The 11,572-nt window shown below is 39.4% G+C and overlaps 1 protein-coding gene across 3 annotated transcripts; it reads left to right on the forward strand.

Annotated features, from left to right (window-relative positions):
• Window positions 1–10,174, forward strand: eif5 (eukaryotic translation initiation factor 5). Of its 3 annotated transcripts, none has more exons than XM_022219696.2 (12): window positions 1–126; window positions 709–939; window positions 2,543–2,822; window positions 2,925–3,006; window positions 3,479–3,651; window positions 3,939–4,050; window positions 4,146–4,276; window positions 5,633–5,794; window positions 6,516–6,677; window positions 6,806–6,970; window positions 8,281–8,424; window positions 9,775–10,174. In XM_022219696.2, exons 3-12 carry the CDS (start codon window positions 2,751–2,753, stop codon window positions 9,871–9,873), a joined length of 1,302 nt encoding a protein of 433 aa, XP_022075388.1. In that variant the 5' UTR covers window positions 1–126; window positions 709–939; window positions 2,543–2,750; the 3' UTR covers window positions 9,874–10,174. The 3 variants fall into 3 exon arrangements, with proteins under 3 accessions (XP_022075388.1, XP_051802662.1, XP_051802668.1); XM_051946702.1 differs by having other exon boundaries at window positions 53–130; XM_051946708.1 differs by lacking the exon at window positions 1–126 and adding an exon at window positions 235–254.
• The last annotated feature ends 1,398 nt before the right edge of the window (window positions 10,175–11,572 follow it).

The following is an 11,572-nucleotide window of genomic DNA, read 5'->3' on the forward strand; positions in this document are numbered from 1 at the left end:
GGCGATCTTCGACGGCTTTTATTTTGAAACGAACGTCACCTTCGGGCAGACTCGGCAAAATCCGCCAGCTTGACGTTGGTCAGTAAAAGCGACGTGAGTAGCAGCGTTTCGCAGAACATTCGAGAGGTAGGTGAGAAATAATTTCACTGTATTTCCCTCGGCTCACCTCGTCAAACGTTTCACATCGATGCCTGTAAATCTTCAGGGACATCGAAGCTGCACTGAAGACGCCGCTTAATCACATTATCTTTACGGTAACGGCGTCGACTGCGCCCGGCTACTAACTGCGTTGGCTTCGCTTTAGCATCCGGGCTCCGACTATTTCTTGGAGCTTTAGCGTGATGGGCGACTGTTTTCGCAAACAGTGGTTTTAGCTAACCGACGACGACGCTATATTTAGACGTTAGAATCACTTTTGTGGTTATGTGTATTTAGTTATGTGTTTACGCAATTTTGGGTGAATTTAGCGACGAAACTTGTTAGCCACTTTGCTGGCTGGCGTCACCTTTTCGTCGCTGCTTGACATAACGGAGCGTTTTTGGATCGACGAAAATTCACTTTATCGTCTTTTTTTTTTTTTTTTTTTTTTTACAGCTGAATTGTCGAGCTGAGCTGAGCCGTCACACCTGATGATGAGGATGATGATGAGGATGCTGTTGCTTTAGTCCGCAGTTTGTGTCGATAACGATCCGCTTCTTCTCTCCAAAGGTCCCCCTAAAACCCCCCGAGGACGTTCCGGATCAGCTCCCCCTCGTCTCTGAGCCTGGCACCTGCACCGTTTGGACGCTTTAGGGTGTTTAACTGTGCATCTTCGAGAGCCACACACTCTTTAAGAAGCCCTGCTGCAATCAATACAACACCAGCACCAGCCATCGACCACCGTTCACTGCGGCGCTTGGACGATCAGCGTTGTGTTTATGTCTTTGTTTTGCGAAAACGGTAAGTAAAGGACACGTTTTGCTACGCAGTCCGTGTTTATAGCATCAAACGTGACGTGTGATTAGATTTTATTGTCGTTTTCAGGGCGGTAATTAGCATTAAAGAGCATTATGACATGTTTTCTGTGCCACTGTATCAAAATGGCGTCTCCCAGTCCCGTCACTCGTGGGCTGTATGACGCACTCTGCACCAAGCAGCATGCTAAGCTAACCAGCTAGCCTCCTCCTGAAACAATCCCAATCTCTGTCCCACTAAAACCCCACACCGGACAGACCTCCAACGACTCATTTCATGACAAATAACTGATCAGAGTGGGACAGTAACCGCTGCAGACCGGCTGAATGGAATTAAAGCCCCGAGAGGAGGCAGTTTGTTTGGCAGTTGCTAGGCCTCCTGTTTGTGACCTATTAAAAAGCAGAGCAGGCCTTATATGACTAAAGCCAGGGGCCCTCATGTAAGACAAAGGGCTCTCACAAAGCCATTTTTGTGCGTATATGGCCACAAAAGGTGGGGAAGGCATCCAATATTGTGGCTTTCTTCTCTCTGTCACGTCGGCTCATTGTTGGATCACATGAGCGTTTGGTGGATTGGATTCTGCTCACAGTGTTTTCTGAGTTTCAGCCCCAATCTTTGCTCTAGTAACTCATTTAGCACTGCAGGAATTTTTTGCTCCAAGTGGAGAAATATTCGAATTAGGGGCTCTGTAACTGCAGTAACGTCAGCTGTCTCTGAGTCACTGGATCCTCTGTTGGCTTTTCATCTGGTTTGGATCGGTGTCAGGACTTTTTCTGCTCTGCCTAAATGGTGGCAGCCACTCAAGAATCGTCATGCACCACAGGAATGTTTCACTACGCTGCTGTGGATTGTGAATTTAATCACAAAATAAAGTGTAATCTAAGCTGCAGCTTCTAATTACCTTTACAATTCATTTTTCTCATTTTTTAGTAAATAAGAGAGCTGAACAAATGCAGAATCCAATTTGTAGAAGTTTAAATGTTATAAGTGTAAAATGTAATAGTTACATAAGCAGCATTGTGTTGCCACAGATGTAAATCATATTCTGACAATGCAAGAAAACATATTTGACCACAGCAAAAATTGCTTACACATTTTCTTATTTTTCAGTGAAGAAGAAAGAAAAAAATTACAATTCCAACTAAAATCCTGACTTGGATTGCAATAAGATTTTTATGTTTTGCATATTAGGTACATAAACTCTAAGACGGCAATGAAAAAAAACAACTTTGAGAGTCTCTAGATACTTAAACGTCTTCAGATTATGTCAGGTTATCTGTTCGAAACCCCCCAAAATTAGATTTGTCTGATAAGCGAGACAGTCAGGAAATGGGTACTATTTGAACCAGGACAGAAGCTTAAACTGGTGAAATTTGGTGTTCCTTTGCCTATCAACTTCAGGGATTATTCAGAATTCAGTAAATATTTTGCAGATGTCGTCCCTGGTTGCTGACCTAAAAACACAGCTGCCCCTTTGTGCAGCTTTTAGTTAGAATCATCTCTGTTCAGTCGAGCAGACTACAACACGTGAACTGTTGGGTTTTTCTTTATTAATTATTGATCGCTGTTTGTCCCTCTCTCCTTTCAGAGCTGTTGCGCAGCCGTTGGAACCTGTGTGGTGGAAATCTAGCCTTCAAGCAAGGAGCTTGCGGCCACAGCGGCACAACGTTTTTCATGTCAGAGACCGAGCACGCTTGCAGTCGTTTATGTCATCCCCTCTTTTCCAGACAGAAGATCCCGAAAAATCCCCAACCAAGATCCTTTTATCTTACTGATAGTGCTAACATCCAGCCAAAATGTCTGTCAACGTCAACCGCAGCGTGTCAGACCAGTTCTATCGCTACAAGATGCCCCGTCTGATTGCCAAGGTAATAAAACAGAATTAAAGACGTCAACTTGGAGCTGCCCTAGATGACCTTTTAGATATGAAATTTTATATTTGTGGTGTTGTTTTTCACTCCTCAATCCAGGTGGAAGGCAAAGGGAATGGAATCAAGACGGTCATTGTCAACATGGTTGATGTTGCAAAGGCTCTGAACAGGCCTCCAACATGTGAGTAACGCCATGTGCTGTATTCCCACCGTTTTCTTTTATTAGACCGACCTTCGTGGGAAAGGTCAGGTTGGATCCAGAGATATCGTGTCCTTTTGACTTCTTCATGCCTACGTTCTGCCTCAAATTTAACTTTGTATTCGAGCATTTTCACGGTTGTGCTTCCTTAATTCCTGTGTTTCATTGCATGCAGATATGCAAGTTTGAGCTACACAAACTCCACGTTATAACCCCTGTCAATTAGGACTACATTAATCAGTATATATAGATTTTATTCCACATTTAATCAGTTTCACCATGATGTCTCCAATGTAAATAGTTTTAAGTACCAGCACATTATTGCAGGATTGTTTAAGACTTATTTTATCAACAAAGTTTGAGTATCAACCCTGCAAACTCGCGTAAACAGTGCTTGAGTTGAATTTTCCCGACATCATCATGACCTCTAATGTTGATTCTTTGTCCTCCACAGACCCGACCAAGTTTTTTGGTTGTGAACTCGGCGCTCAGACCCAGTTTGATACCAAAAACGATCGTTACATCGTCAACGGATCCCACGAGGCGAACAAGCTGCAGGACATGCTTGATGGGTTCATCAGAAAATTTGTGCTGTGTACCGAGTGTGACAACCCTGAAACTGATCTGGTGAATATCTGTTTAACGCAGACAAAAGAAAACAGTAAAGTATTAGATTAAACTAAATGAGGGCGACTTAGTGTAATCTCAGAATAAATAAGGGTGGTGTTCTGTTTGAAAAGTAGGTTTAGTCCTTAAAAAAGACAGCTCAGGTAATGTCACATTTCTGTGAACAAGAATTACATTCATGGAGTGGAAACTGTGTAGAACAGTGAAGCATAACTTCCCTTTTAGAGCTTTAATTTCCTGGATTATGTAGCATGTTTTCAACATTATTTTCCGTTTTGTTTTTCCAGCATGTCAATCCCAAGAAACAAACCATTGGCACTTCCTGTAAGGCCTGTGGGAACCGCGGCATGCTAGACACCAGACACAAACTCTGCACGTTCATCCTTAAAAACCCACCAGGTGAGGTTCAGTTCTTCACGACGTGCTGTCAGATTTTCTCCCTCGAGTTGACCGATCGATTCGACGGCGATGAACGTTCTGCTTTCCCCCAACAGAGAGCAACGATAGTGGATCCGCATCTGTAAAGAAAGAGAAGGAGAAGAAGAACCGCAAGAAGGACAAGGAGAACGGCTCCGGCAGCGGCGAGGCTGGAAACCACGACAACTTTGACGCTCCTCAGGCTGTGGTGCGTTCACTGTCCCCGTCAGAAAAGCCCGGTTGTTTCAGCTTCATGACTGTAGAAAGTCACTTTACATGCTGCCGAGTTCAGTGACCGAGCCTTTCTTTGTTTTAGCCGTTTGGAGTTTGTTCAGCGCACACAAACTCAGAGCTCACTGTTAATGCACTCAGTCACCAGAGCAAAGTTTGAACAGGTTGTTCACAGGCTGAAGGCTGCTGGTCTCTGCCTCCTAATTTTGACCCTTTACCCTCCGAACACCAGGTTCTGTTTCTTCTGCTTTTGTTTACTTATCATACTGTAAATACGTTAGAGCGCTGTGAGCACATGGTCTTCATGATAAGACGCCTCTGGAGCAGATACCACCGAGGCTGACCTACAAGTAGATTTGACAATTCTTAGAAAAATTGTGGGCTTGATTGCTGAACGATGCTGCAGCTATCAAGAGCTTGTCGCTGTTTCAGAGTGAATGTACATCAACAGTTCTGGTGCAAAACCAACAAAGGAGAAATGGCCAGTGCCAATGTTTCTATCGCTTATTTTGTGCAGATTTTCAACCAAAATGCAAAAACAAATTAGCTCAATTTTGCAACATTGTTACATGTACGCTCACTTAAGGTGGTTTGGACGCTTTAGAAAGAGTTAATGGGCTTCATGAACGATCGAAACACCTTTTCTGAGTAAGTTTTGATGTAGCGAACGTTTGTTAGGAAAATGAGAGCTGGCTGCTGACAGGAAAGAATAATTTCAGCTTTTTTTCCTGATTGAAAACAATCTGAAGACTTGTTTCTTATAAATGTCCACTATTTCTCTTGTTTCTGGGAGATTCTTTAGACAAGCAAACTGGTTTCAATTTAGTCTTTTTTTCTTCTGTGTAGATGATGTAGCCTCTAGCGCCACCTTCTGACATCACTGCACAGCCTGTTTATCCACTCCAGATCAGATCTTTTAAAGGTGCAATGTTAGATGACTACTGCTGACAAAATGCTTTGAACAAGTTGCAATTTTATCTGAACATTCTCACATATCTGTAGTTTCTATTTACTGAAACACCTCAGATTTGTCCCTGAAGGTTTGGGATGTAAGAGTAGTTTAAAGTCCATCATTAAGGGTCCTCTTCATTCTTTTAAATAGATTTTCTACTGAAAGGCTGTTCGAACACTCGCATGCGTCTTTTAAAGTTTGCATCTGCTAAAAAAGCCAAGAACCCTCACAGTTTGAGTTGACTTTTCCTCAAACTCCTGGACTAAAGTTGCTCAAACAAACAAAGATGTTGAAACTTTTCCACATTTCTTGCATTGAGTTGAAACCTCAGTTCAGACAGCTTTTATTTTCTCACTGTGTCTGAATTGTCGTGGCGTTTAGGATGGAGATGATGACGACGAGGACTGGGCGGAGGAGACGACGGAGGAGGCACAGCGGCGACGAATGGAGGAGATCAGCGACCACGCCAAGAACCTGACGCTGAGCGAGGACCTGGAGAAACCGCTGGAGGAGAGGGTCAACCTCTTCTACAACTTTGTCAAAGTGAGACTCCCTCCAGACTCGGTGCACAGTGTCTGGTTTTCTTGGGGTTCTTACAAACTGGATAACTTTTTTTATTCCCATTTATTAGTTAATGAGCTATTCTGATTGAGAACAAATTTCCCCCCAGAAGAAACTAAATGAATGTTTGATATTTGATGATCATCAAAGTTGGAAACTGAATCTTTTCTGTTGTTTGCTGAACTGAAACCTTCTTTTCATCTAATATATAGATATGTGAGAACAAATGGAGAGTTTAGGAACCTGAATGTGCAGATTCCTGATATTTATTCCCAGATGAGGTCATTTTGATTCTGATCTGATTCGTCTGAGACTTGACCTGAACCCGTTTTCTCTGATAATGAGGGCTGCTACTAACGATGAATCGTTAATGGAAGCAGAACACGGCAGACATCTACGCTGTCATGCAGAAATAATACACGCATGTCTGTCTGTGTTCAGCGCTCTGCTTCTAATAACCAGAAGCTGTCGATGTTCTTAAGAAACATTTTGAACATTTTTTTTTTCTTTCCACCGAAAAATGTTCAAAAATTTCCCGAAAATGTGGACATGGGAAGTTTCACTGTGAAAATGTCTTTCTATCAAACTGTAAAGCGGGTCAGTTTGGCCGTATTTAATGTGCGAGGAAGTGACCAAATATGATCCATGCCTGGTGGAGGGTTACGTTTCCACCCTCTAAACGTGTCCGTCCGTCCGTCTGCAGCAAAAGAAGGAGAGTGGAACCATCGACGGAGCTGATAAGGAGATCCTGGCGGAGGCGGAGCGTCTGGATGTGAAGGCCATGGGTCCCCTCATCCTCAGCGAGCTGCTCTTCAACGAGAACATCCGCGACCAGATCAAGAAGTACAAACGCCACTTCCTGCGAGTGAGTTCACCTCGGTCGCCGCGACAAGCTTTTCTTTTTTCTTTTTCTCTCCTTTTAAAGTCGGATTAGAAGTTTCACCTCTTAGCTCAGTCATGGAGGGTTTTGTTGTTTTGTTTGTTTTTTCTTAGTTCTGCCACAACAACAAGAAGGCCCAGAAGTATCTGATGGGAGGCTTTGAGTGCGTGGTGAAGCTGCATCAGGTGCAGCTGCTGCCCCGTGTTCCCATCATCCTCAAAGACCTGTACGACGCCGACCTGCTGGAGGAGGACGTCATCTTCGCCTGGGCAGAGAAGGTCAGAGAGGAGACTTCACGCTCTGAGCTGCGTTTAGGAGTAAAAGGATGAAAATAGAAGATCACCTGCTGAACAGAGATAATGTCTTGACCTATTAAGAAATGAAAAATGGGAAATTATTTTTAAATTTTCCATGTAATTTAAAAAAAAACAATTTCCTGCTTTTTAAAATGATATAAAATGAGTAATTTTACATGCGAACAAGCTGTATTTAAATAATGTCCAATCAGCAAACTGTCATATTTAGATTTTTAATATTATTTCAAACAGGGAAGGAACTAATTATTCTTCATTGACTTGTCATTATTTAAGATAAATATTCATATTAAGGATTTAAAAATTATATATCACAATAGAGATGGTTATTTTACAGATTTTCTTCTGTTTTAATGCTGAAAATGAAGAAGAAAAAAACTACATCTAAAACTCCTCAGCTTCACCTCTTACAGTGAACAGTTCAGTATTTCATTTAGTGCCCTTTTTTTTTTTTGCTTTAACTTAACGTGTTTTTTTAAAATTTGTGAGCACTGATTTGTTTTTGCCCGTTGTCTTACTTCATATAAGCAGTTTGTGCACATTTAATAATATATTAACGGTTAAATTAAAAGATGTATGCGGGGAAAACTTCACATTTAGGCTCTGATTGGAACCAAAAATGAGATTAAGTTGGAAAAAATGTTTGTCAGAGCTGCAGCGATTCGTTAATGTGAGTAGGAACGTTTCTGATCTTGAGAGAAATTAAAGAAATGTGGAGATATAAAATATGAAGGTATAATTATGTCCAGAATGTTTATGCTGAAGCTAAAAACTGTTGATGAAAAATGTAAATAACCAGAGACGTCATTTAAATCCATGTATGTGCGTCTGTTACCCAACATTTCTACACAAAGTGCAGATGAAGCAGTAGATATTTCTTTTTTTAATAGTTCCTAATTGATTTGTCTTCCTAAGTCTGAATATTTTCTCTTCTGTCCTTTATCGCAGTAAACTGAAGTTCTCTGGACAAAAATAGACGCGTTTCATCACGGAAACTGTTATCTTTTCACTGTTTTCTGACATTTTATTGATGAAAGAACTGATGGATTAATCTAGAAAGTAATTTACAGTGTAATAAATGAAAATCCTCTTTAGTTGAAGTTGCAGCCTTAAATACTGTTTCTGCCCTCGTGTTATTCAGAGTCACATTACTGTCTACTTAATGGATAAACACCAGATGTTTTATGTGAACTCTGAGCACTAATTGTTCCTAAAATATGAGGGTTTTGTTCAGCGGCACTAAATCAAAGCGCCGTGTCTCGTTTCTCCACCAGGTTTCCAAGAAGTACGTCTCCAAGGAACTTGCCAAAGAGATCCACGCCAAGGCTGCTCCGTTTGTCAAGTGGCTGAAGGAGGCCGAGGAGGAGAGCGAGGGCAGCGAGGAGGAGGAGGAGGAGGAAGATGACGAGAACGTGGAGGTACACTCGACCTGAAGGAACCCAGATGAACCTGGTGTTCTGCTACTGACTGGATGTTCACACTTAAAATAGTTCAGATGATTATTGGAGGTTTTTTGTTTCATACGAGTCCCACAATAAAACTATAGAATAAAAATACAGACTTTGAGGAGCGGTGATGGACTCAACAATCGACGCATTAGAACTGATCTTAGTTCAGATTCCACGTTCAGCCCAGCAGTAAAATTCTATCCTGTATATTTCAGGGATTCGTTCACATCTATGTAGTCTTTTGTAAATTATAAGTGTGATCTGAGCGTGAAAAGCTTCTTAAAAAAAATATAACAAGCTTTACTTTTCAGTTGCCAAATTGTGAAATGATCCATCTGCCTCAGACATGAACATAAGAATATGAATTAAATCTCATTTTAGTGACTTAAACTGATGATTTACAGGCTTTTAACTTGTTTTTATGTGTAGAAATTCAGAAATAAATCCAAATATCTGACAGAATTACATATTTTGGAGAAAAATAGACTATTTCTTCATGCTTTTTTTTCACTTGTGTGTAGTTTTTAGTAAATTAAAGTTCTATCTGCCTCCGTAAAACATGAAGAAAGACTTGATGAAAACATTAAGCTGTTTGTTGACAGATTGTGAAAGAATTCATCTGCCTCAGGCATGGACACAAATAGCTGCCAAAAATCTAAAAATATCAAATTTTTCTGTGATAAAATGAATGATTTATGAGCTTGAGTGAAATTTAAAACGTGAAGAATGTGGATGACTTACTATAAAGACTTTATTTAAAAAAATAAAATTCAATGGGAATGTGTGAATTGTTCAAATAGTTGCAGAAATCTTAATAAGTTTAGTTTTTTTAGTGATTAAAATGAATAATTTATAAGCTTTTTACATGTTTTATGTGTAGAACTTCAAAGTTTTGAAATTATTCCAAATATTTAGAACATAATTTGATATTTTGGAGTAAAATAGAACTTTTTTTTACTGTTGAATTATGACTGAACTGAGCGTGAAATCTGCCTCCAAAAAACATGAATCTGGATCACTTTCTAGAAAGACTTTATAAAAAAAAAAAACACACTACCGTTGTGATGAAATGAATTTTCCTCTGAGAAGGATACAAATAAATTGCAAAAACCTCATTTAAATATTGCTTTTTAAAAATTATTTTTAAGTGGAAAAAGTGTTTTCATTGGATCATTTGTCCAGGACTGAGTTGTTTTTCTAGTTTTGTTTTGTTGCAGCAGGTTTTCTCTCAGCATCAGAGCTCGGATCATAAATATCTGCTTTTAACGATCAAACGCTCGTTAATTTAAGAACCGACTAACGAGCCGTTTTCCTCCTCAGGTGGTTTATTCATCTTCGGCCCGCGAGCTCAAAGTGGAGACGGTGAAACCCGACACGCCCGAGAAGGAAGAGGACGACATCGACATCGACGCCATCTGAGAGACGAAGATGATGAAGCTTTAGTTGTTGTGGCTCTGACCTCCATGGCTGCCTCCCCTCCTCTACTTCCTGCCCCCTGACCCTCCTCTGCTTCGTGGCATGACTTAACATAGCGCTTTACTTGCTGCACATTAACTCTGTGATTGATTCTCTTTTTTTTCTTTCTTTTTTTTTGATGAGATGAAGCCGCTCCTGGGGATTTTAATCATGGGTTGTTCTGGGGATCATTTCGACTGCACATTTTTTTTGGTCCCTGTATTTTTCCAGTCAATAAAGAATGAATGTTTTGCTATCCACCACACTGGAATGTTTGCTCTCTGCTGCTCACTTTGCTGCTTTTTTTCCATCAGAATTCAGATTTTAAACCGTGAATGTTCGTTTATGTGGCAGGAGATGAACGAAAACTCATTTTTAGGCAAAAAAAAAAATGGTCAAAATGTGACAATATTTGCATATTTTGTTTTGTTTATGCATCAGAAAAAAGTTTTTTGCACCAAACTGGGTTCTCAGAAATCTGATTTTCCAAACTAAATAATAGAAAATGAGTTTTGCAGTCGTATCTTCCATCAAATATGCAGAAACTGGAAGAAAATGTTTATTTCCACAATCTATAATTCTGCACAAATGTGACTTAAATTACATTTTTAAACTAATTCAATAGCAAAATGATGGACCAGATGAAAGCTACAGAGAGAAGTCATTATGTCCATTTTCTAATGTAAGAAAAACACAGATTCAAGATGACAATAATCAAATATATATATTTACTCTTCTTACAGGAGACTAGATCGTGGAAAAACTCCCAGGAATGTGATGCTGCATCAAATCTAAACACTATTTTTGACATTAATCCAAATGTTCTGAACAAAACTATGGATTTTTGCAGAAGAAAAGTCAGAATTTGTTGGTAATGCAGCTATAAAATCACTTGTATTGATTTAATAAGGTTCTTATTCATGGAATCGGCCTCAGTTGAAAGTGAAAAATCAGCTTCTTTAAAGGCAGACTGAGGATTTACTGACTTTATTAATGGTTAATAAACAATCTTTACTGAGCAGTTAGATAAAAGATTGTTATTCATGTAATATGTATAAATAAGTTAAAATTGCAAGTCTGACAAGTTTTTGCTACATTTTTCAGATATAAAATAGATGATTTATTAACATAGATTCTAAAAAAATCTCCACCTGCTTTAGGTGAGGATACAAATGCACTAAAAATCTGATTTACCTGTTATTTTTTAATGATTAAAGCTTATAATTGCATATCTGACAAACTTCTGCATTTTTCCAGGAGGTCAAACAATCTGAGGATTAATAAACTAATCTTTAATTCATAAATTGTTATTTAATCACGAATTAATCTGAGAATATACTATCAAAAAATATGAATCACAGTTGAAGGTATTGGGATTTGTTTAATTTTAGCTAATATTTAGATTATATCTGTATATGTTAAGTCCATATTTACTATATGTATACATATGTATGGACACATTGTGTGTGCAGTGTATAGCCTATATAATATTCATATATACACAGCATATTTACATGTATATTTATATTCAGTATGTTTGTACTGAGATCAGCTGGTTTCTTTTCTCTCAACCACTCAGCTGGACACTGATGCTGCGTTCAGGTGCTGTAGGAAATGTAAAATGTGATTTCCGTCACAGCAAACCAAACATTCTGGCAGCAGA

The sequence above is a fragment of the Acanthochromis polyacanthus genome, chromosome 1 (assembly GCF_021347895.1).
Source record: "Acanthochromis polyacanthus isolate Apoly-LR-REF ecotype Palm Island chromosome 1, KAUST_Apoly_ChrSc, whole genome shotgun sequence".
NCBI lineage: Eukaryota > Metazoa > Chordata > Actinopteri > Pomacentridae > Acanthochromis > Acanthochromis polyacanthus.

Bases quoted from the DNA above. Each gene is read 5' to 3' on its own strand.
- eif5 (XM_022219696.2), top strand. From the start codon at position 2,751: ATGTCTGTCAACGTCAACCGCAGCGTGTCAGACCAGTTCTATCGCTAC. The intron at 3,007-3,478 runs GTGAGTAACGCC...TGTCCTCCACAG, and splicing joins TCTGAACAGGCCTCCAACAT to ACCCGACCAAGTTTTTTGGT. The intron at 5,795-6,515 runs GTGAGACTCCCT...GTCCGTCTGCAG, and splicing joins TCTTCTACAACTTTGTCAAA to CAAAAGAAGGAGAGTGGAAC.